General features: G+C 46.4%; 1 protein-coding gene across 1 annotated transcript in view; it reads right to left on the reverse strand.

The window, feature by feature from the left end:
• The window catches only part of LOC124552393 (plectin-like), a 230,501-nt gene that overhangs the window by 49,805 nt on the left and 154,365 nt on the right, over positions 1-26,331 (reverse strand). The window contains exons 13-17 of the mRNA XM_047126654.1: positions 21,605-21,714; positions 18,539-18,698; positions 15,456-15,634; positions 12,397-12,681; positions 3,108-3,242 (exon numbers count right to left, since the gene is read on the reverse strand). Coding sequence (XP_046982610.1) covers positions 3,108-3,242; positions 12,397-12,681; positions 15,456-15,634; positions 18,539-18,698; positions 21,605-21,714 — 869 coding nt within the window. The remainder of the gene's footprint in view (positions 1-3,107; positions 3,243-12,396; positions 12,682-15,455; positions 15,635-18,538; positions 18,699-21,604; positions 21,715-26,331) is intronic.

A 26,331-nucleotide genomic window follows, 5' to 3' on the forward strand; every position in this document is an offset into this window, starting at 1 on the left:
GTGTATAATGGTAAGACAGAGATTTAGGAACCAGTTTTTAAATTTTAAGACATTTCCAGTGGTGGCAGATATGGACTCTGACCACAATTTATTGGTTATAAACTGTAGATTCACCTGAAGAAACTGCAAAAAAGATGGAAATTTAAAAGAGATGAAACCCTGATACACTGAAAAAAATCAGATTTTTTAGAGAGTTTCAGAAAGAGTACTAGGCAATGACTGGCAAGAACAGGAGGAAGAAATACAGTAGAAGAAGAATGGGAAGCTTTGAGGGATGAAATAGTGAAGGCAGCAGAGGAACAAGTAGGTAAAAAGACGAGGGCTAGTAGAAATCCTTGGGTAACAGAAGAGATACTGCATTTAATTGACAAAAGGAGAAAATACAAAAAACACACTAAACGAAGCAAGCAAAAAGGAATACAAAGACTCAAAAATGATATCGACAGGAAGTGCAAAATGGCTAAGCAGGTATGGATGGAGGACATATATAAGGATGTAGAGGCATATCTCAGTATGGGTAAGATAGATACTGCCTATAGGAAAATTAAAGACACCTTTGGAGAAAAGAGAACCGCTTGTATCTTTAGCACAAGCGGCCAAAGACACTAGTAACTACGGCATAGCCAACTATGGCAAGGTAACATACACCAACATGTGCCAAACGTCGGCAAGCCCCTGCATATCAGCAACGTTGACTGGAAATTACCAGCTGCTATCAGAGCCGACCAACAGCCCACAGCAGGGAAACCAACACGCTTGCTCACTGATGCACAAACAATTCGCCAACAACACCCTACACTGTGCATCCAATTTATGACCTATCGGACACAAAAACGATGATAAACCTAACTGTTGCAGGTTGCTGACGATGATCGAGAGTTTGACACCGGCACGCAGCGGCAGACGTCGAGCAATAGCACCGCACGATGTCAAAGATATTGACATGCACGATACCCACTACTGACAAAGCCTAAACTTGCACGACCTATCGCAGGCAGCAAGACATCCGCTACTGCTCTTACCACACGACCTAACTATTGCAGAGGCTTTTCCCCCTTGTCTCTTGCCTTGGCACCCTTTTTCCTCTTCCCTTCAAACTGCTACCCTTAGTTCCTGCTATGCAATCTATCTCCAGATGAGCACATATTAATGGTTAACCTTAACCCAGACGTACGCAAACATCGCAGTACCCACATCCTGCAACACCTCACTTTAATAAAAACTAACTCTTATCCAGAGATGGCAGTAGACCTGTTGAGTTGGCCATCATGTTGGTGTGGGCATGGAAGAGCTCCACCTCCGTCTAAAAAAACATTGTATGAATATAAAGAGCTAAGATGGAAAACCAGTCCTAAGCAAAGACGGGATAGCAGATAGGTGGAAGGAGTATATAGAGGGTGTATACAAGGGCGATGTACTTGAGGGCAATATTGTGGAAATGGAAGAGGACGTGGGTGAAGAAGAAATGGGAGATATGATACTGCGTGAAGAGTTTGACAGAGCACTGAAACAGCTAAGTTGAAACAAGGCCCTGGGAGTAGACAACATTCCATAGAACTACTGACAGCCTTGGGAGAGCCAGTCCTGAAACTCTACCATCTGGTGAGCAAGATGTATGAGACAGGAGAAATACCCTCAGACATCAAGAAGAATATAATTCCAATCCCAAAGAAAGCAGGTGTTGACAGATGTGAAAATTACCGAACTATCAGTTTCATAAGTCACGGCTGCAAAATACTAACGTGAATTCTTTACAGACAAATGGAAAAACTGGTAGAAGCCGACCTCGGGGAAGATCAGTTTGGATTCCGTAGGAATGTTGGAACACGTGAGGCAATACTGAGCCTACGACTTATCTTAGAAGATAGATTAAGGAAAAGCAAAGCTGCATTTCTAGCATTTGTAGACTTAGAGAAAGCTTTAGATAATGTTGACTGGAATACTCTCTTTCAAATTCTGAAGGTGGCAAGGGTAAAATACAGGGAGCGAAAGGCTATTTACAATTTGTACAGAAACCAGAAGGCAGTTGTAAGAGTCGAGGGGCATGAAAGGGAAGCAATGGTTGGAAAGGGAGTGAGACAGGGTTGTAGCCTCTCCCCGATGTTATTCAATCTGTATATTGAGCAAGCAGTAAAGGAAGCAAATGAAAAATTTGGAGTAGGAATTAAAATCCATGGAGAAGAAATGAAACTTTGAGGTTTGCCGATGATATTGTAATTCTGTCAGAGACGGCAAAGGACCTGGAAGAGCAGCTGAACGGAATTGACAGTGTCTTGAAAGTAGGATATAAGATGAACGTCAACAAAAGCAAAACGAGGATAATGGAATGTAGTCGAATTAACTTGGGTGATGCTGAGGGAATTAGATTAGAAAATGAGACGCTTAAAGTAGTAAATGAGTTTTGCTATTTGGGGAGCAAAATAACTGATGATGGTCGAAGTAGAGAGGATATAAAATGTAGACTGGCAATGGCAAGGAAAGCGTTTCCGAAGAAGAGAAATTTGTTTACATCGAGTATAGATTTAAGTGTCAGGAAGTCTTTTCTTAAAGTATTTCTATGGAGTGTGGCCGTATATGGAAGTGAAACATGGACAATAAACAGTGTAGACAAGAAGAGAATAAAGCTTTCGAAATGTGGTACTACAGATGAATGCCGAGGATTACATGGGTAGATCACGTAATGAATGAGGAGGTACTGAATAGAATTGGGGAGAAGAGGAATTTGTGGCACAACTTGACTAGAAGAAGGGATTGGTTGGTAGGACACGTTCTGAAGCACCAAAGGATCACCAATTTAGTATTGGAGGGAAATATGGAGAGCAAAAAATTGTAGAGGGAGACCAAGAGATGAATACACTAAGCAGAATCAGAAGGATGTAGGTTGCAGTAGTTATTCATAGATGAAGAGGCTTGTACAGGACAGAGTAGCATGGAGAGCTGCATCAAACCAATCTCTGGACTGAACACCACCACCACCACCACCACCACCACCACAACAACAACAACAACAACAACAACCACACACATGATATGAGAGTCCAGATCGGCCCCGTAACTGTTGCCACAAAGGTCACAGCTCGAGCGGGAAATGGTTGATGGAAGAGTACCTGGTTGGCGAAGTAGTCGACAGTCTGGTCCTTTATCCTCTCGATCTCCTCGCGGTGCCTCGCCACCAGCTGTTCCAGGTCAGGATATTCCCATTCTGTGCAAGTCTCCGAGTCTTTCTTATCGACTCTACCTTCCTGCAAATGACATAATGTTTTGCAGACTGTTATTTACAACAACAAAAATTTTGAAGGAAACAGTACTACAGACATCAATAAAAATGTAATTATTATCTGTGAGGTTCGTCGACCTAAAAGCACCTCCTTTAGGAATTAATAATGACAGAGCAACAGATTCTGTGCGACACAAATTTTTAAGTTTCAAATCCAGACTACTTTCATTTACAGCACTTTCCTGAAATATAATGACAAGAAAAACCACTCAATCAGTTCCATTTTTGTCAAGCAAATTACTTATTTGAACTAACTAACTTTGAGCTATATTTTGTCAAGTAAATGGGACAAAGTCTATTCTTATTATTTATTTATTCTTAACAATTATAGCGAATTCATTAGGCAACTTAATTAGGACACACACACACACACACACACACACACACACACACACACAAACACAAACAAACAAACAAACAAACAATCCCTCAAAATAATGCAACTGCTTTTATTTGTGCACTCAGTTGCATACTATTACCAGGAAAGTAGTACAACCAATTGCCACAGTTACCGGTTTTTCCTGTATTTACCCAAATGACAAACTTAGTTTTTAGTCATACAATAACAGGTTACAATTTTTAGCTACAATCACTTGGCCCGCCCGCCCCTCCGTCCATCTGCCTGTCCACACACCCGCCCACCCGTCCGGCTGACTGTCAGCTGGCTCATCCATGCGGCTGTCCGTCCATCCGGATGTCCGTCCGTCGACCCGTCCATCTGTCCGACCGGCCACGCACCCGTCGGGCCGGCCGACCGTCCGTCCAGCTGCCCAACTGTCTGTCTGTCTGTCCGACTGTTGAAAACCCTTTTTCTCGTCATTAGATACATGTATGCACTTGAAATTTATGTCAGACACTGAGGTTTGTGGTGCTTCGGTGGTGTAAAAAGTGAAGCTTTTACGTCACTACAATCCAAAGATATTGCCATTTACGTCACATATTTTGATACTGGAAAACTCACTAATTAAAACCTATAGGATACTTTATGATGACATACAATCATGAAAATTGGCAAGAAGCAAGGTTTCACAGTACAAGTAATAGAAATATCAGGAAAGTTTTACTTTGTAATTATATCACACAAAAAATATTTCTTTTTTCACCTATTATTCAATGTCAAACTTGAAAATAAAACATTCTTGAAAGTCTCAGAATCCCCGAGACCGATATCTTGCCAGTGTTAGTACCAATTCACTGAGACTATCAATTCCCGGAGTGGATGAACTTTCTATATACACAGTAGTTTTGCACGGAACCCTCTGTGTGCAAGTCCTACTTGTACCTGCCCCATTTCTCCCTTCAGTGTTGCAGGTACAGATATCACTGTTCTCAAGCTGTGACGGATTGTTTATGAGGAATTTCAGTAGCAGATATATGGATGGTGACAGTGCAGCTAAAATTCCTGGCTCTTTGAAGAGCTACACTCCTGCTCATCTGTTGCATCAGTTGTTAGTATGACTATCTGTTGCACAAAACTGAAAGTAGAGTGTTTTTTCAAAATTTAGGGAGAGTCCATTTTCAGAGAATCACTTAAGAATTCTTTACAAAATATCATTCATCAACTCTTATGTTATTTATTCTCTAATGGGATTTATTATAACACTATTACCATCTGCAAAAAAAAAAAAGAATACCATTTTGCTTGTTGAATGTTAAATGGAAGGTCATTCGTGTAATTACGGAACAGACGTGAACCTAAAACTAGACCCTATGGGACTCCTTTGTGACTATTTTTCCCCGGCCACTACAATTTTCTAATTTTCCGACATTGTCTGAATTATTCAGTACGTTTTGCATTCTGTTTGCTAAATACAATTTATACCAGCTGGGCATAAAGCCATCAATTCCATAAAATTAGAGTTGTTCTAAGAGAGTAACGTGAGCTACACAATGAAACACCTCGGAAAGACCACAAAAAACACCAGCTGGTGATATATTATTATTTAAGGCTCGTAGTGTTTCACGAGTGAATGTAGGCACGGCACTCTCAGTCGAGCTACCTTTCTAGAATCCAAACTGTGACATCCTAAGTAAATTGTTTCCACTTAAGTGTGCAACTACACTCGAGTACATTACTTTTTCGAGTATTTTGGAAATGAGCGAGTATGATAATTGGTTAAATCTGTCTTGTCACCTTTCTTATGAAGTAGTTTCACAACTACTTATTTTAATGTGTCTGCAAAAATTCCCTGTGGCAGTGAAGCATTGCACATATCACTAAGGACATTACTTATTAAGTTGGATGTAGTGGTTAGTAAAAAAAAGAAAAGAGAAAAGAAAAGAAAAAGAAAAGGGTTGAAAATGTGGGAAGAAATCGTAAGTGAAAGAAAAGAAAAGGTGGTTTTAAAATCGTAAATGACCGTGAAAAAAAGGGAAAGAATGAAAAGCAAATCGGACTTCGTATTACAGAAAAGCTATTGTTGGGGTGGTCCTTGTGGCGTTTTTGAGTAAAAGTTAAACCAATTTCCACTACAAAAATTATTGAAAAGAAACAGAGAATAACAAACTGTAACTGAAAGGGGGAAGTGGCGTAGATAACAGTTCATCCTTTAACAGGTTAAATTGTCTTCTTTCGTGTGGCGTCCAGGTCTTCAAAAATCTCCTCCATTTCTGCGTGAAAAGTCTGCTCTGAAATCTTGCAATCGTCCAGGAATCACTAATTTATGCCAATTAAAATCATCTTGATACTGTATGCAATTTAATTTACTTTGCTACTTCCATCCTCCAAAATTCTTAACAACTTCCACAATATGTCTACACATTAAAATCAGATCAAGACTAGCTAACAAGTTTTATTTTTAACATCTCCATCAGATCACGCCTGCCTTAAGCTTCGGCTATCAAGAGACAATTAAGAAACGAATAGAAAACAAAAAAAGAGTTACAATTTTAGTATATTCTCTGCCGTCGAGCGCTTATACCGCTGCGACGGGATATTTTTTATCTGAGGGAACGAGTGTAGCGTGGTGAAATTCAAAGTCCCGCTACATGGAACAACTTTTAAGAATTCTGTTTGAAATTCCATCAACCTCACATGAGCTTTCATTTTTTAGAATTTTTATAACTGTATTAATTTCAGTGAAGGATGCTGGTGCTACTTTCAGCTGCTTATAGTTTTGTGGATTGACATTTTCAATATATTCTCTCGCTTCTTCAATTGAACCGTTTAATCCTGTATTTGCTTTTACGATCAGAAAGTGATTGTTAAAAGTAGTTGCAACTTGCGAATTATCAGCCTCACCACTGTCATTTAGTTTAATTGTTACGGAATCTTGTACACTGACTGGCTGTCCTGTCTCTCGTTTGACAACGTCCCGTACAGTTTTAACACTAGAAGTACCGGACTTCGCCGTACCCCTAATAGTACCGTGTGGGTCATTTCTGACCCACAGTTGGAAACCACCGTTTTATTCATATTAGGGTGGTATTTTGAGTGCCACCATGCCGACAGTATGTTCAGGAAGATCCTAAAGTGTAAGCAAATGATAATTTGGCCTCTAAAATGAACACTACACTGTCAAATATATATATTCAGATTTTTTTTTTTAATTTTGAATTTTACAGAAGAAATTCCACAGTCTTGCATCAATCATCATTAAACAAGTAAGTAAAACAATTTTACAATGTTTCTCTTTATAAAAAAATTTTGCAACACAATCAAAACACATTGTTTGTGTGAGTACTAATAGTATTTTAACTTTTACATACAAGTTAAGTATCGAGTATATGTGAAAGACTCTAAAACACAGCAGGTGACTAAAATGCTTTGTGGGTTTTCTCACTTATTGTGACTGAGGAATTAAAACGTAAGAAGAAAAAACTTCAGTCTGTAATTATAAATACTTCGAAATATATAGGAACACAGACTTGACAGAGCTGCTCACAGTTCAGACATTCAACAAGAGTTTTTGCTTGGCAGCTTTTGCACACACACTTGTTGCACTTGAAGCTTATGTTTGATGTTTTATTCCCTCTGTTGTTTTGTTGTTTGCAGGAAACCAAATCTGATAACTCCTTCTATTTCCATATTAGCCAGTGCCAGTAACGAGTAGCTGCAAGGGGGAATTGGCTCCTCTTTGCAGTTTGTAGAGGGCAGCAAGCTCATCTGCTATTCTGGGATAAAGTCTCGGTGAGAAACCTTAGAGGTAAGTAATTTAAAAATTGTGCATGTGTTGATCGTGACGAGCTCAAAAATTTAAAAGACATGCCAACCTGGACACTGTAGTGTCTAGCCATTTGGTCAACTACATAGACTCCACTCTTTGTTTCATTACAAAACATCATCGTTTCTGTAGTTTCTTCTCAGTATTCTCAGTCATCTGACATCCAGCACGCACATTGCTCAGACTAAGGTCCCCCCCCCCCCCCCCCCCCCTCGGTATGCCATGAGAAGATTGTCACCCGATTTGTACGTTCGTTGTATTAAATGCATCATTTCCACTTGGTGTTGCAGGAGGGACCTCTCCGAGTGATCTTCAGAGTGTGCCAGCTAAACTTGTTGCTTTTTGTTTCACTTCATCTACCAATTTCACAGAGGTGAAGAAGTTGTCAGTCGTAATGTTCCGTAGGGGCGACATGCCCGATATCTGTTGCCGTGTAAGAGAACTATTAGCAGTGCCCCAGACAGCAATGTAGGAGTGGTGGGGAGGCAGCTTTCCCACTATATAATATGTTACTTTACAGCTTCTCTGTGTCACTCTGTAAGTCTGCATGAAGCCAGTCCGTATAATACGGAAAGCCACACTGATATAAAGTGTAGCCTGACCTCTGAATTCTCTGTATTTTGCATTCTTTTTGGCACAAAGTGTTCTAATACACTCCAACATCTAGTGAGTAATGTCAAGGCACACTCAGAAACTATTTAGTTTCTGAAAATTGGTGTTACTGATATCAAATTGCATTAAACTGTGTACGGGTAAAAAATGACCCACTTGGCACATCTTGTATAACAGATAAATTTTTCATACTTCTAAGAGGGCTAGAGGGATGAAATTTTGGCGAATTGTACAATCCCATATATGATGAAAAGTCACGGGAGAATTTGGTCCTGGAACGATTATGGACGGGGGTAGAACCCTTGGAAAACCTTCGTGCGTCAAAAAAAAATCACACGGTACTTCTAGTGTTCATCTTATTATCCGCATTATTTATTGCTCTCGGGACACGCATACGTCTGGATATTTTAATGGCTTTCCTTAAAATATTAAATATTTTTTGTAGTGTGCAAGTAATATCGGATATTGACTTATTCTGGCCTTTACATAAATTTTCCTCTTCCTCTTACATGAGCTCTGAATTCCCTTAGTTGTCCACAGCTTATTTGTTTTCACTTATGGATGGTTTTTTAGAAAAGAAACTTTCAAATATTGATAGAAATTAACTGTGAATAAACTGAATTTGATGTTAGCATCACTTTCTGCTTATACATCACCCCCTACCACCCCTTGAAGCTTACTGTTGAAACACTGTATCCTGTGCTCATTAATAAGTCTCACTGCTTTGTACGCCTCATGGTTGTGACATGCCATACTGTTTATTTCTCTTAATTGTGCATCATGATCAAATAGTTCATTAGCAATTGAGTACACATTAACTGTTACAGCCTGTGTGCTATACATAAAAATGTTATCAATCGGTGTCCTACTATTTTCTGGACAAAAGCTAGAAAATTTACTACTGAAATTTCATTGAAACACTCAAATAATAATTCTAGTTAATTTTCTTTTGTTTGTATCTTTTAAGAAAGCTCAATAATGCATCTAGATTTCTCTTAAATAACTGGAAGTTTCCTGGAGGGCACATGTAGACAGATACAATTATTAGAGAAGTATTCTGCCGTAACAACTCTCACGCACAAACTTATACGTTTTGATCGACACAAAAACTATTAGTTACAATATTTTTGACTTTGTGTCCAACTTTTACACGTGTTGCAACTCTTCCTTTTTCCGTGTTAACTCTACACAAAAACGATGCAAGTTCTATATTCCCCGATATGTAACTTCTCCGTGCCTGTGGCTACACAGTGTTCAAAGAGGCACGGAACATCTGAAGTGACAGAATTTTTCACATCTTCTGGGCATAGAGAGAGCTGTAGCGGGGCTTTGAATTTCGCCGCGCTACACTCGTTCCCTCAGATAAAAATATCTCGTCGCAGCGGTATGAGCGCTCGACGGCAGAGAAACTACCAAAATTGTTAACTTTTTTGTTTTTTTATTCCGTTTCAATTGTCTCTTGATAGCGGTAGCTTAAGGCAGGCGTGATCGGATGCTGACGTAGATGATTTTAATTGGTATAAATTAGTGATCCCTGGACTATTACAAGATTTCGGAGCAGATTTTTTCACACTGAAATGAAGGAGATTTTTGAAGACGTGGACTCCGCCCGAAAGAAGGTAAGTTAATCTGGTAAAGGATGATCTCTCGTCTACGCCACTTCCCCCTGTCAGTTACATTCTGATATTCTCTGTTTCTTTTCAATAACTTTTGTAGTGAAAATTGGTTTGACTTTTGCTCAAAAACGCCACAAGGACCACCCCAACAATAGCTTTTCCAAATAACGAAGTCCAATAGCTTTTCTGTAATACAAAGTCCGATTTGCTTTTCATTCTTTCCCTTTTTCACGGTCTCTCTTCTCCCATTTTTTTTATTAACCACTAAAGAGCTCACGTATCTTGTTTTCCAACCGTCTAACGTTCTGATGAAACAAATTAATGTTATTTTTCTGCAAACTGTTACACATACTACAGTCTTTTATTGCTCTAATTTCTCGGTACGATGCTATATTATCCCCGCCCTCCTCTGTCGAGCAGAAACTTGGTCAATTAAAGCAGTTTCTGTAAAAAGGCTGGAAGTAACAGAAACGTGGTTCTTGCATCGACCACTAAAAATACCACGGATTGAGAAATTGAGCAATGCTGAAGTGCTACGTAGATCCGGGGTGGATAGAGAACTGACAGGGACAATTAAAATGAGAAAGACATCGTACCTGGGGCACATTATGCCATTAATTCTAGAAGGCAGAATAGAAGGAAAGTGCCCACTAGGTAGAAAGAAGCAATCTTGGTCACAGAATATCGAGACACGAAGTGGCATCAACCACTTTGAAGAACTGGTTCAAGAAGTGAGGGAACGCCACCTGTGAGCAGCCGATGCACTACGACTGTACGTCACCGAGAAGAAAAGAAGAATTTCCTTCAATACTCTCGGTCTTTAACCCGACTCTAACCTACTCACTGTGTCCCTTTGATTCCAGTAATCACACAGACTTTGTCCAGTGTGCTTGTGAACACCTCCCCAAACTATCTGCAACGTGCTCAGCTAACCTTTGCTTCCCCCTCCTTTTTAGATGCAGGCCACGATTAGTGTATCCCCATTTCACAATTGCAGCAACAGGCATGGCTCAGATATGACAGTCAACAGCAATTCTCTCAGCTCTCTGTCCACACGTCTAACAGCTGCATTAGACCACGACTGGCTCAGTCACTGGAAAAACCTTGACAAACTCAACATAAGTGTGTGCTGTTGCGGATTCTATTTCCTCCGGATCACCTCTGATGCTACAGTCTAAGTTGTTAGCCACACTGTTTCCTGCTCCTATTATAAGTGCCTTATCCTCACCGTAAAATTTTCTGCACGTGTCCCCTATCTTCTTTGTCACCCGGCTCAGCTCAGTTCTAGGTTTCACGACACTTGTGGCACGGTATTCTACGCCCAGCTTTTCCCGTAGCAATTGGCCTACACCTCTCCTGTGATTGCTTCCCAGTAACGAGACCCTTTTCTTTCTATGTGAATTTTCTACCATTCCAGCATTAAAGTCGTTCCTACGAGTCTGTTGCACTGTATTAAGCTCAAAAACTGGCTGAGGCTCTTCCCTTATTTTAGACGAGAGGTCAAACTGATTGCTAACTGGAATTTGGAATGTGATTCTGCAGTTTTCTCCTTTTGCCTATTACTTGTCACTTTTTCTCAGCTTCCATTCTCTTCTTCCCCCTTCAACCCACCTAACTCAAAATATGCCATTTATAATTCTATCTGGGTAGCACAAATCTTTCTTTTCAGTTCCACAACTTTCTCGTCTCGACTACGTAACCTACACCGTCCCGGAGAGTCTCGTTTGACACATTTCAGCTTCCCCGCTGCATTCTCCCGAGTGACATATCGAGCCACGGTTCTGATACTTCTCCCGTGCCTCAATCTACAGCAACATCCACATTTGTCGTGCATCACACTACACTTACAGTACACTAAAAAACAGAATGACACACTTAAAGTCTGATAATGTAACCATCAGTAAAAATTTATCTATCGGTGAACCGTGCAGCTAACTTCCACACGGCAGGCAGATGTACAGTAACACAATCACAGTTTGTCAAATGTAGCCAGTACGAGAAACAAAGCGAATGAAAACTATAGAAGCACGATATTTTCTAACACCACTCTTAAACTGACATTACGTACAGTACCGTAATGGATCCAAAACAACACAATTAGATGGCAAGCGTAAGTTAACGTTAGTTTATAAAAACCCCACTGTTATTCACTGAACGTCAGTTTTACACCAAAAAAACAAATAAAGACTCTAAGAAGCACGATATTTATTACATCAGTACTGAAAAGACGCAATCCAGAATTTACAGACAGCACTGCACTGTATTCAAAACAACTCTTAATGCTCTGCCGTTACTGTTGTTTAATAACAAGTGAGAGGGGAGAATAAAAAGAGAGGGACATGGGAGAAAAGAAGGACAGGAAAAGGAAAAGAACACGGACATGATAAGTGAGAAAGGGAGATGAGAGAATGAGAGAAATGGGATGGGTTCAATGGTGTGTTTGTGTGTGTGTGTGTGTGTGTGTGTGTGTGTGTGTGTGTGTGTGTGTGTGTGAGAGAGAGAGAGAGAGAGAGAGAGAGAGAGAGAGAGAGAGAGAGAGAGAAAAGAACCATGTAGTACAGCCCCTTAACAGCAAGGCCCATCCCCATCACTTCTCAGCTGAAAGGAAAGGAATTCTAGTTCTACTGCTGTAAGCAGCCGATGATTTTCGGCTTTTAGATATCCTAGAAAAGTCACATTTTGCATCACAAGCGGTTCAGTAGTGCGTGCAGAAAGCAGCCGCACCCACCTGCAGCCTGTCGGCGAGCTGCTCGCAGAGGCCGCGCGCGGCGGTCAGCTCCGCCGTCAGCTTGACGGAGACCTCTGCGGCGCGCCTCTCGGACTCTGCCGCGTGCCGCTCCGCCTCCTCCAGCCTCTCCCTGAGCCGGGCCGCCTCCTCGGCATCGCGGCCGCTCGCCCCCGCCCCCGCCTCCGCCCGGCACGCCGACAGCTCCCGTTGCAGGGACTCCGCCCGCTGCCGTGCGGCACCGCACTCCGCTACAGCTCGCGCCAACTCTCCCCTCAGCCTCTCCACCTGCACCGTTAAATTTCGAGTTTGTAAATTAATCACATTTACAGTACAAATGGTATCGAAGCTATTTTTCACTGCCAAAAGTTGACAAAAGTAATGCACACTAGTCACAAAGGTGCCATTTCAGGTGCACCGAAATCTTCCAGAATTAATTTTCACTCTACAAACGGGTGCACGGTATTTTAAAATTTCCCGTCAAATTAACTGTGTGTCAAATCGGAACCCGGACCCGAGGCATACGTGTTACAGTATTTTTCCCTGAGAAAATGTACTACAATTGTAAAACTGATCAGTTCCGTATCGCAGTGAGACGACACACTCACGGTTCGTGAAATGTGCCACTACTAGTTAGTAGTCAGCCTAACATTATAACCTACCAGACAGACATACTCGAGTTAAAAGTTTAAACATTCGTGTAATCGTACACTATTAAAATACAGTCGGTGGTGGACCAGACTTTATAATTAAAAAAGAGACACCGAGAATTCGTGTACGGCAAAGTAAAGTTGTACCGGATATCTGGCAGACCTGCTACATTTTAACAGTGTACAGCCAAACAAAAGTTTTAACTGTAGCCCAAATATACTTACGTGATAAGAGATACCATAGAACTGCTGCAGACGTGAAAGTGTGCAGAAAAAAAATAAAATCATATTTTAATTTGAACAATGACAGTCAGGTCAACAGTTTTTTATGGTTCAGAAAATTTGTGTCAGGTGCTAAAGCCACTGCATCTACAAAATTGGAATTTTAGTTTTGAAAATCATATTCATCTTACGTAATGCACGAGGAGGTACTAGGTCAGTGCAGAAGACCTGCATCAGACTGGTTTCGGGGACTTCAAATTGTCGGAAAACCGTAAAATTTACCTTCAATTTTTCCTTTCGTTCATTTCATTTGTTGTGTATATTTTTTTGTTTTTAGCTGTCAGTATAGCACGACTCTGCAGTTTTTTGGAGTACCCCAATACCACGAAATTCAAAAACCGATAAATAAACTCGTTTAATAACTGGAAGGTATACTAGATTCCATCGAGCAATCATTTTAGCACCTTAGAAAATTAACGAGACAACGAAGAGTCGTCAGTTTGCTAATAGAGTAATGCGCGGATGGTAAAAATTGTAGAAAAGCAGCAGAGTTTGACTGAAGGCAGGAGGTGAGAGTGGTGCAGGTTCCAACAGTTACGCAGACGTGAAGAGGCGAGGCTCGCACCGGGTGGTCTGGCACAGAGAGCTGCACCAGACCGGACAACAACGCGACAGACGTCAAAGGGTTAGATATTTGACAACGATAACGGCAAAAAGAAAGATAGGCAGGCAAAATAAACGAAAACCTCATCTCGAACGAGGCAGTGAATAATGTGAACAGAAACAGAGACAGTAAATACTGAATGCAGCAACACTCCAGGAGCGACGAGAAGATCGAACCTCGAACCCTGAACCTCCGGACTCGCGCGGCTTCCCTCGGGGTACTTCTCTGCCGCAGCCTCGCTGCCGGCAAACTGCACCTCACGCTCGCTCTGTGTCTGTTCTCGTAGCCGGCACAGTCGAACACCAGAGTGCCGGAGTGACTTCAGTGAGGCTAGTTTGGGTCCGAGTTTTGGGATGCGTGGCGACAGTCGGGGCGCGAAATGCGAACCGGCTCGGTACCGTGGACCGGCGGGGTTCTTAGCGGGCGGTGACGGTACAGCTCAGATGCACCCATTTCACTGTCTCCGGGCCGTGTCGGTGAGCGGTGAGGTGGCGGCGTAAAAGTGCCTGCAGTCCACTTCTGCACTGGTCACGAGTTCAGACGGCCGAAATGCTCGTTCAAATCGACGTATATACGATCAAATTGTGTATCCGAATCCCCCTGGCGATAAATGCTCACTCGTGTAACCTAGTCGTGCAGCCGATTCTGGAGGGAACTGCACGGAAACATCTGCCGTAGGCCCGAGAGCCGGAGGCCCCAGCTAACTGGCGACCGTCCAGACGACACGCGCCCCTCCTGCAGAGCACAAGTTGTAACGGTACTTTGACTACTGCACCTCCACCAGAGCAAAGATGTGACTTACGATCGCGCACGCAGAAGAGCGCTGCGCCAGCGACAGATTTTCATAAGTAATTTTGATCTTTTTTTTTTTTTTTTTTTTACTTTTGTGTAGGTGCTCGCTTTAACAACTAGTTCATTACTCTCTCGTTATCTTGTCTTCATACGTTTAAGACGTGTATTTTTTTGGCGCCGATATTAAAGAATGATTTTAAGTCGAAATTAAAACTGTATTACGAAACGAACACACAGCGTCTTCAAGTTATTTCAGTAGTGATTCGCAACGGTTATCACCAAATTTGTAAATTAATCCAGACAGTGACAACTTCAAGAAATTTTCATCAGACGGAGAAGAAGAGGGCCAACGAACAATGAAAAAAGGACATCCTACAAGAAAATCGAGAAGTATTCCAGATGCAGCCACAAAGACTATATATAATAGATACTACATTTCTGACAGAATTATAACGTAAATTTCAACTTATGTCTGATGCTATTTCCTTACAGTCGCTTTTTGTAGTGTTGCCGCCCCAGTCTGCCGTGCACGGTCAAATTACAGCACTGTCTCAATCGGTAATACGAAGACCGCCTTATCCGTAACTTATTCCATCAAAATTCAAAACCCAATCAGATTTTCTATTTTGTATTTTCACGGCAGAACCCCGAGGAGAAGAAACACTACAAAGTGTGAGGTAACAGTAAGTGTCCGGCCAGCGGCAGGTGGCCGCAGCCTGCCCGCCCGCCCTCACCTCCGCCTCCAGAGCAGCCGCGCGCCTCCCCGCCTCCTGCCGCTCCTCCGAGCGCACCGACTGCCGCGCCTCGGACGCCGGCTGCCCCTCCTCGAGCTTCGCTTCTTCCTGCGACTGCAACGCGTCCTTCAGTCTCTGCTTGTACTGAACTATTTCCGCTTCCAGGGACTCTCTCTTCTCTGGTAGGGACAAAAATGAATAGAAACAATAATAAAGTAAAGATATTTTGAAAGCAGAAGAAACACAAGTAGTGAGGTGTATTTATCTATACTAATAATATAACTGTAAAAAATCTGTGTGTGTGTGTGTGTGTGTGTGTGTGTGTGTGTGTGTGTGTGTGTCCCGATGACAGAGACAGACACACACACACACACACACACACACACACACACACAGAGAGAGAGAGAGAGAGAGAGAGAGAGAGAGAGAGAGAGAGAGAGAGAGAGAGACTGAACAAACTACTCTAAAAATTACTAAGATGGGTTTCTGTGGGGTTTCCACATGTAACTTGAGAGCAGCTTGAGGCAATGTACAGGCTTCATTTCATCAAAATCTCATCACAGAAAAAATAGATACTGTAAAAAGTGCTACGAATCTGCTCAGCTTAGCACATTAGATGTTTACCAGGTGTACAAGTATGAAACCGTAATTTGGTTGCAATAATCATACATCTGTTGAAACTGATAAACAATATTATATTCAAAATAATCTCCATTGTGATTTATACATTTCTCCCATCTCTCCAGCAGGCTACGAATGCCACACCAAAAACACAGTTCTCCTTTTGAAGCGAACCAGTCAGTGAGCCATTTTGGCACATTTTCGTATGATCTGAAGTGTCGTTCAGTGGGAGCGCGTCCCAGTGGTGCAAACAGACGACAATCTGGTGGAGCCGAGTCTGGAGAACAAGCTGTGTGCCGTAGTATATCCCAACTGACCACCTCGATCCTTCCCCTGGCCCGTTTTGCCGTGTGCGGTGGCGCGTTATCGTGGAGCAATACGACTGTGTGTCACCTTTTTCCATATTCCGGTCATTTTTCACATAATGCAGTATTCAAATCGATCGTCTGCTGTCGGTAGCGATCGGTGTTACCGGTTTCATCGGATTCTGGCAGCTCCTCTATCTCCTTCCCGAAGCGATTCGGTCTCCCAGTGGATGTTGACGGTTTGCCCGGATTCACCCACAATTTACGACACTTAGGAATTTTTAAAAAAATCCATTTTTCGTCACCTGTCACTATTCGACGGAGAAACGACTTTCTGTCCACAAATTTTAGTTTGTACGCACAAAATTCGCCACGTTTACGGGTTCGAAACAGATGCCGAGGTACGGAAGTCGGGTTACCGCGTGTCGACATTTATCGTCTGCCGTTACGGGAAGCAGATGGCACTGCAGATGCGGTCTCACGGGCCTTACACTGATGGCTAGCACAATGTATAGGGAAATTCCAGTTTTACACTTGTACACCTCGTACCTCATTGACGACGTAGTACACTAGAGAACCATTAGACGGCGCTGTCGGGTTTTTTTCCTCGACAGAGATCTTTTTTCGGGAATCTCCACCAGTGACAGAATTGCACACCACAATCTTATCTTTACGAATGCAAACGATCAATGAACTTACTCGGGTAGAATAATACAGATTTATTGATTTTGCATTGTGTATTTAAAACTTTATAAAATTGCTTTCCTTCTTTCAATAGATTTTATTTATAGTTAAGAAAATCATATTTATTGACAAAGTGACCCTACAAGGTTTCCATTTGTTTGTAACGATTCCAGTACAGAACCATAAAATGTGACAGTACGCAAAGGCGCTTCTTTAACTTTCGGTGTAAAGTACCGGTGTACAGCTAGTGCATAACGAACACTATCTGATGTAAACTATCTGGAAACCAGTACATAATGCAGACTCGACTGTTAGATGTAATGAGAGATGGACCTGGCAGTATAAAAGGAGGCAGGGAAGTACTGTATTGACAGAGAAGAAGTAACAGCAGAATGAGTCACTCAGGGAAGGTCAGTGAATTTGAACGTGAACCGGTCATCGGATGTCACCAGAGTAACGAGGGCACCACGGACATTTTGTCGTTCAAAAGCTGCCCCTGTCACTTGTCAGCGATGTGACCGTCTAGTACAAATGTAGAGGTAGGACGCGAGACAGACATCGTCTACTGACATAGAGAACGTGCTGCATTGTGAACAGCAATTGTAAAAAATTGTACAAAATCAGTGGAAAGCACTATTAGTGATTTGCTACGACCTACCGGCAATCCAGCTAGCACAACAACGTCGCGAGTTAAAAAGAATGGGGTCCAGAGCGGCTCCGCACGAGTCGCACACTCCTGCAGTCTGAGGTCAGTGGCACACGGAGCGACACTGCCGCACTGCGGGAAACTGGAAACGAACGGTTCGGGCACCGATGACGGTACGATCTGAAGCAGTTTTGTGGAAGTGTTTGAGTTTGGAAAATCCCTGGAGTTATTTACCTGTCACTGCGTCTAGAGTCAGCAGTGAAGTGGTTAGGGTGGGGTCCCCTTTCTGTACATAAGAGAATGCTACACGTGGAAGGATACGAATAGTGAGAGGAGACGGGAAGACATTTGAAGTAAGATAGGATCGGGAGGAGACGGACGGGAGATGGGGGGAGGGGTGTACACGGACAAAGAGACTGTGAAGCTAAGGTAGTAGCGTACGGATATTCTCCAGCACCGTGTACCATTTACAGTAGAGGAACAGTTCGGAGACGGCAACCGACATACCGGCGTGACGGTACACTCTGTCGTAGAGTAGCATCTACGACAGGTTAGCGGATAGTACCGTTCCCGAAACGGACCGGCAGGTGGGGAGTCCCCACCCGAACTGGATGGAGCACGTTCGAGAAGAGTCGGAATGTCGACTTTGCTCCGGAATCCGGCTTTCGACATCATCACCTTTTCCCGATTCAGCTCTCGAGAAAGATGGCGCCGCCGTTCCTCCGTGGACGTTCGTACACCTCACCAAAAGGCCCGGGCGGAGTTCGAAGTGTGGCAGAGGCGAACGGTCGACGCGGCCAGCGGCCTGCGGCTGCCCGCGCACTCACCTGCCAGCTGCGCGAGCTCCCTCTGCAGCGAGGCGGCGCGCCCGCGGCTCTCCCGCAGCTCCGCCTGCCGCCGGCACAGCTCCTCCGTCAGGCCCTCCGTGCGGCCCTCCAGGAACGACGCCCGCTGCCGCAGGGCCTCGCACGAGGCGCAGCCGTCGCCCTGCGGGACAAAACGTGTACCGCACTCGTCTCATTCCTCCTAATCGAATACGGGTGAGAACACTTCTGAGGTAACGTAATAGAGGTTACGGTGATTTAATTTCTATTCGAGTACTCTCAATTGCTCGGTCTGGGATTACGTAAAAACTGTGCTCGACAGACAGCTTTTTTCCGTTCACGTCTAGGAGATGTGCAAGGTGACATTCTCGAGGGAAAGAGGAGAGGAAAAAAATAAATTTTAGCGATTTAGGATGCGTTACAGCCTGCAGAAAGAATGAAACACAATTTCTGTACGGTAAGCGTATCGGCTGACAGCAAAAAATATTTTTTTTAATGAAGTAGATTGAGAAGAGGCTGAGGAAAATGTTCATCACGTCGATGAGTGTATGTAAAATTTAAGCTCGAACTTTCTGGCCGATTAAAATTGTGTGCCGTACACGGGCAAAAATCCGGAGCCACTTCCCGACCTAGCTACACGGACGGGAGTGACGAGGCCTGCCCTCACGGCTCTGTGTCTGCTACAACTTCTCTCCTACCTCCCGAACCTCAAACGAGTTCTCCTACACACACTTCCAGAATCGCACTCCCAGAAGGAAGGATCCGGGGGAGAAATGACTCGGATGTGAGTACCGGGCACAGATCTCGAGTCACACCCGCACAGCTACGTCGGCAGGACTCGTGGGCTCGAGTTCCCTCATTCTGCTAAGTTTCCACCTGCCGGGAAGTTTACAAACGGCATGTATATTTCGGCACGGTCGACAATTGTCACAGAAAATTGAACTTCTTCCCAGGGTACACCAGCCAATAGGGACTGTCGGACTAGAGAACGCAGTCCGCGCCGGGAGAGGTGTGACTGAGGTGCGAGCGGCATGACCTGAGGACCCGGCCCGAGTGGGCGATTCCGGAACAGCTGATGAGGTTCCGATCATGTGGGGGGGGGGGGGGGGGGGGGGAGGGGGGGGGGGTGGTTGAGCCCTCCATAGGTTGGCCACGGGTCGCACCCACATGCCACAAGAACTGCGAGCGTAGAGGATGGGCGACACCCCCAGGTGTTGTGGTGAAAACTGTTCTGCACCAATATACCACCAAAACTGCATTCACACACACTTCCACCCACATAAGTAATTCTTTTTGTAACATATGTTACTGCAGTGCTTGTGGACTGTTACAAAAATGTTAGCAAATATCATTCATTTTTTACATTGCTGTTAATAATATCTGCAAAATAAAGTGCTCTCCCCCCCCCCCCCCTTTTTTTTGTGAACACTATAAATCTGAATCAGTATTGAAACAGTTTACCGTCGGCCGCTCCACCCGGTGGACAGCTCCCCCTGCACCCCCTCCTCTGCCAATTTCTGTGGCCCCTTTCCTTTTTTTGCATCTGCTGATTATAATTGTAATAATGTACTGTTTTTCTGAGACGTTAATTACACTCACTAAACACATCTATACTACTAAACAACCAATCTTGCGTGCTGTTGCAGCTGCTGGTTTCCTACGTAACGGATCCCGAGGGCAACATCAATGAGATATTTTAATATTTTATATAATTATGGACCTCATACAAAAAATTAATCTGGAGGTAGCATAACTCACAGTACTGACTACAATCGTTCAGCATTTGAGAATCGGAGCACTTAGCAAATACCGACAAACATTGCACAGTAATTTCCAACCTTTTAAAAACTTCTCTCCCGCAACTACAAAAAGATTATCAATTACTAGTTTCGTTGCTCGTGCAGTGAAACTTCACATCGGGAATGACATTTTAATTTATTATTTCTTTACTATTGCCTCTTTTCCAGGAAATTTTGCAGACAGTATCAGTAGGTACTACAGAATGTATCTTAAAAATTATATTACTGTGCGACACACAATTCTTTAAAGAATCGGGGCTTGTGGGTTTACGTGCCAGTGCTACACAGCATCTCCATATCTTTCAAAGGGGCGTGCATCCACACGATGTGCGATAGGCGGCATCTGGCTTATTTTCACAGGAGTCTGGCACCACAATTATGAGGAGTGCTCAGAAAATTTTGACCTCAGTCACCTCAGAAAAACCAGTTACACGACAAATGTTTTGCCCATTTGCTCAGACACCTCTGCAGACCGAGTGCACGACGAAATTCCCGTGCCGCAGTACGCCATTAGAGGATACGGCACAGTGACAAGGTAGAGTACCGTGTGGTGACCAGTTCTCGGCCACGACGGAATTGTGTCACTTGCGCGAGATTACTTGCCAGTTCCCCTAGCGACGTCGTGAAGTACTTCAATGTTTGGCAGAACTGCGAACATGTACCTGTGACTGTGCAAAAAACTGACTGATTAACTAAGTTGCTTTTCAAAGGTGACATTTAAGACTTTACAAATAACCTTCACATATTGGGAAATGCCCGATAAAATTTGTCGCTCGACAAACAGTCGACAGTATCGGTTGTGCGGACTCTTTTGACAGTGATAGAGCTGACAGCAACAGGTCCACTAGAGCAGTTACTCGACACCAGCTAACGTATCCATCTGTCACACAGACACACAGAAGCACACAATACTGACCTCTGCTCTATTTCAAACAGAGACACTCTCGGCAATGGCAATGGAGAACAGAGCACTCAGTTTTCAGTGATAGGGTCCATTTTCAAGGAGAAAACACCAAGAGGTCACGCTAATAGTGTTTGAGGCTACAGATCAAAGAAAAAGCTCCTCAAACAGAGAAAGAATCCCACGCAAAAGAGATACGGAACACTTACGGAGTGGAAGTGGGCCGACACTCGATATGAGACAGACGGTGAGCGGGAACGGCATTCGAAGGTTTTTTTGCCGAGTAATGGGGCCCCTACGTGCTCGGGGTGACGACCGTTTTAGAATATGACAGAAGAATGGGAAGGCCGCAGCTCATATGTTACCCACCCCGGGAACTGGAGACGGCAACGGGCTCGCCGTGGCCTGCACCGACACGGAGCAGGTCTCCGGCTGCTTCCCGTCCTCGGCCGCCACCGCCGCTATTGCAGCTTCCTTGGCTGTAAAAAAGAGAAAAAACACTGTGTTAAGCTAAAAAGTGCCAACCTTCTCTCTCCTCCTCCACTCCCAAACACACACAAAGAAGGAGGGTTAGGGTTGTTTTGCGGGAGGAGACCAAACAGTGAGGTCATCAATCTCATAAAATTAGGGAGGGATGGGGAAGGAAGTTGGCTGTGTCCTTTCCACAGCAACCATCCCGGCAATTGCCTGGAGTGATTTAGGGAAATCAGGGAAAACCTAAATCATGATGGCAGGACACGGGATTGAACCGTTCTCCTCCCGAATGCGAGTCCTGTGTGTTAACCACTGCGCCACATCAGTCGGTCGAAGAGGAAGGCGGAGGCAGAGGGGAAGGCATAGAGGGTGAGGGTGAGGGTGAGGGTGAGGGTGAGGTGAGAGAGTGGGGGATGGGTAGGCGTAGGGGTACGGGGAGAAAAGATGGACGCTGGAGGGGATGGAAAGGGGAGGGGTAATGGGAGGGTGAGAGGTAAGTGAGTGAGTGGCAGTGGGTGAATGGGAGGGGGAGGGGGAGAGGGGGAGCGTGTGAGGCAGGGGGCTGGGGGACAGGAGACCAAGAGCTGGGGTGGGGGTGAGGGAAAAGTGAGGGTGCAGTGGGAAGGAATGGGCATGTGGGGAATGGGGAGGGGATGGGTTGTGAAAGGGCGGGCACCTGAAGGTCGTGGGGTTGTGTGGGGGGCTGAGGGGCCAAGGGCCGGGTGTGTGATGGGTGGTGAAGGCATGGGGACACCAGGCAGCAGGTAGCCAGGCAGGGGACGTGACAGCTGGCAGGTGCGTGAGGCGGTGGGGATGCCAACAGGGGCGCGGCAAGAGAGGGGCGCCAACAGAGGCGCGGCAAGAGAGGCGCGGCAAGAGAGGCGCGGCAAGAGAGGCGCGGCAAGAGAGGCGCGGCAAGAGAGGCGCGGCAAGAGAGGCGCGGCAAGAGAGGCGCGGCAAGAGAGGCGCGGCAAGAGAGGCGCGGCAAGAGAGGCGCGGCAAGAGAGGCGCGGCAAGAGAGGCGCGGCAAGAGAGGCGCGGCAAGAGAGGCGCGGCAAGAGAGGCGCGGCAAGAGAGGCGCGGCAAGAGAGGCGCGGCAAGAGAGGCGCGGAAACAGGGGCGCGCCAAAAGAGGAAGAGAGGAGGCGCGGGAAGAGAGGAGGCGCGGGAAGAGAGGAGGCGCGGGAAGAGAGGAGGCGCGGGAAGAGAGGAGGCGCCGGAAGAGAGGAGGCGCCGGAAGAGAGGAGGCGCCGGAAGAGAGGAGGCGCAGGAAGAGAGGAGGCGCAGGAAGAGAGGAGGCGCAGGAAGAGAGGAGGCGCAGGAAGAGAGGAGGCGCAGGAAGAGAGGAGGCGCAGGAAGAGAGGAGGCGCAGGAAGAGAGGAGGCGCAGGAAGAGAGGAGGCGCAGGAAGAGAGGAGGCGCAGGAAGAGAGGAGGCGCAGGAAGAGAGGAGGCGCAGGAAGAGAGGAGGCGCAGGAAGAGAGGAGGCGCAGGAAGAGAGGAGGCGCAGGAAGAGAGGAGGCGTAGGAAGAGAGGAGGCGCAGGAAGAGAGGAGGCGCAAGTAGAGAGGCGGCGCAGGAAGAGAGGAGGCGCAAGTAGAGAGGCGCAAGTAGAGAGGCGCAAGTAGAGAGGCAGAGTCAGAGGGGGAGGGGGTGGGTGAGGCAGAGTCAGAGGGGGAGGGGGTGGGTGAGGCAGAGTCAGAGGGGGAGGGGGTGGGTGAGGCAGAGGCAGAGGCAGAGTCAGAGGGGGAGGGGGTGGGTGAGGCAGAGGCAGAGGCAGAGGCAGAGTCAGAGGGGGAGGGGGTGGGTGAGGCAGAGGCAGAGTCAGAGGGGGAGGGGGTGGGTGAGGCAGAGGCAGAGTCAGACGGGGAGGGGGTGGGTGAGGCAGAGGGGAGGCAGAGGGGGAGGCAGAGGCCGTGGCAGAGGGGGAGGCAGAGGGGGAGGCAGGGGGGGAGGCAGAAGGGGAGGCAGAAGCTTGAAGCAGATGTTAGGTAGAGGCCGAAGGGGGAGATAGAGGCCGAAGGGGGAGATAGAGGCCGAAGGGGGAGCTAGAGGCCGAAGGGGGAGCTAGAGGCCGAAGGGGGAGCTAGAGGCCGAAGGGGGAGCTAGAGGCCGAAGGGGGAGCTAGAGGCCGAAGGGGGAGCTAGAGGCCGAAGGGGGAGCTAGAGGCCGAAGGGGGAGCTAGAGGCCGAAGGGGGAGCTAGAGGCCGAAGGGGGAGCTAGAGGCCGAAGGGGGAGCTAGAGGCCGAAGGGGGAGCTAGAGGCCGAAGGGGGAGCTAGAGGCCGAAGGGGGAGCTAGAGGCCGAAGGGGGAGCTAGAGGCCGAAGGGGGAGCTAGAGGCCGAAGGGGGAGGTAGAGGCGGAAGGGGGAGGTAGAGGCGGAAGGGGGAGGTAGAGGCCGAAGGGGGAGGTAGAGGCGGAAATGGGAGGTAGAGGCGGAAATGGGAGGTAGAGGCGGAAGGGGGAACTAAGGGCGGAAGGGGGAGGTAGAGGCGGAAGGGGGAACTAAGGGCGGAAGGGGGAGGTAGAGGCGGAAGGGGGAGCTAGAGGCGGAAGGGGGAGCTAGAGGCGGAAGGGGGAGCTAGAGGCGGAAGGGGGAGCTAGAGGCGGAAGGGGGAGCTAGAGGCGGAAGGGGGAGGTAGAGGGGCCGGTGGAGGTAGAGGGGGAATGGGGTGTTAGAGGGGGGGAGGGTTGGGAGGTGGTGAGGAAGCGGTGTGGGGTGGGGAGGAGAAGGGGAGGGAGGGAGGTTGTGGATAGGGGGAGGGGGTGGGGAGGAGTGGGAGAGGGGGATGGAGGGATAAAGAGGGAAGGGAAGGGATGGGAAGGGGGTGGGGAGGGGGGTGGGAGGGAGGGAGGGATTGAGGGAGGGAGAGAGAGAGGGGGGGATGGAGGGGGAGGTGGCGGGCATGGGAGAGGGGGCGTGTGCAGTAGGGACAAGAGGGTAGCGGTGGGAGTTGGGGTGGGGGACGGGGTGGGGGATGGGGTGGGTGCGAATCAAGGGGGAAGGGGAAGCAGGAGGGGAAGGGGGTGGGTGAGCGAGGGGGAGGGGGCGGGGGAGTGGGAGCAAGGGGTGGGGGTGGATGATGGGGAGCAGGAGGCGGTTGGGGAGATGGAGGGCGAGTGGGACGGGGATGGGGATGGGAAAAGTGCCAGGGCATTGGAGTAGAAGCGGGAGGGAGAGGGGGAGGGATAGTGGGCGGGGGGTTCAGGAAGGTGGAATGGGGAGGGATTGGTGGAGGGGACCCCAGGAGGGTGGATTGGGGGTGAGAGGGTGTGGTAGAATGGGGAGGGAGAAGGGGGGGAGGGTGGATTGGGGGTGAGAGGGTGTGGTGGAATGGGGAGGGAGAAGGGGGGGAGGGGGCGTCGTGTTTACACCAAGTGAAACACTACCGAGATGAATATTACAATTTTCTTCATTGCTCTCTGTTCTACGTACGATACATATGGGTAGGAAGGGGTTCGGATAGCAGTGTACGTGTGGGGGTTAGCAGTGCTGTCTGGTGGAGTGTGCAGGGACTAGAATGCCAACAGGTGTGGTGCCAGGAGGCCTCAGGGCAGGGAGGTGGGGAGGCAAAGAAACGGAGCGAAAAGGAGAGGAGCGATGACAGATGGGCAGGTACGATCGGAGACAGGGTGGGAGATGAGAATAAGCAGGCGGTGCAACCATTGCGCAGGTTTTTATATCGGTACGACTACCAACCTGTTGTACACCAGGTCGAACAGCCGATGCTAAACTGTGGCGAAGAGCAAATGATACCTCCCTGTGGCAAAACGTGCATCCAAACACAATTCTGATGGCTGCTCGACCAACCAAGCTGCCCAGATCCTCCACTCTGCCACCAGGTTTTCTGAACTGTGCAGATGCGAGTTATCCTTACAACAGATTCTCCGTTCCTGTAATTATTCCAGCCTCGGACTAAGTTAATCTACTGCCCCACATCCTCCAGACAACAGTTTCCACCCTTTCTGACCTACACCTCCTCCCTGTTCTCATATCCCACCCTCTTGACGTGTGCTGCCCTCTGCCGACGCATTCCGCCAACTTTTCCCCACTGCTCTCCTTTTTTGCTCAGTTTCTCCTCCTGCAGCCTCCTGACACTGCATCTGTTGGCAGTCCAGCCCCTATGCATTCTGCCAGACAGCATTCCTCTATCCCCTGTCCCCTCCAGATCACTGTTTCTATTCCATGTGACAGTTGTATTCTTATCCACACTGCTGGAGATGGCGGTCCCGTGTGTGTGTGTGTGTGTGTGTGTGTGTGTGTGTGTGATTTTCTCTTTCTCTATCTTTTTCTGACGAAGACTGGAACAAAACTAATGTGTAAGTGTGTTTAAATTATGCTTGTCTGCAACTTAACATGTCATCTTTATGTAAAGTAGCAATCTATCTTTCCCTTAATCAGTTTCAGTGTGATTTAGACATCCATGTTTCAGGAATGGGTTGTTCACCCTACAATACACAAAAACCATTTCTGAAAACTATCTTGTTTAGCCAAAAATACAAGTGAATAAATAAAGTTTAATGTTTCAGTAAACTGGTAACACTTTTAAGTAATTTTCAGATAAATATAAACAGTAGGCCAAGGCCAGAGGCAATAAAGGAACAGAGGATACGTCGCAGCAAGGTT

Source organism: Schistocerca americana, chromosome 10 (genome assembly GCF_021461395.2).
Source record: "Schistocerca americana isolate TAMUIC-IGC-003095 chromosome 10, iqSchAmer2.1, whole genome shotgun sequence".
NCBI lineage: Eukaryota > Metazoa > Arthropoda > Insecta > Orthoptera > Acrididae > Schistocerca > Schistocerca americana.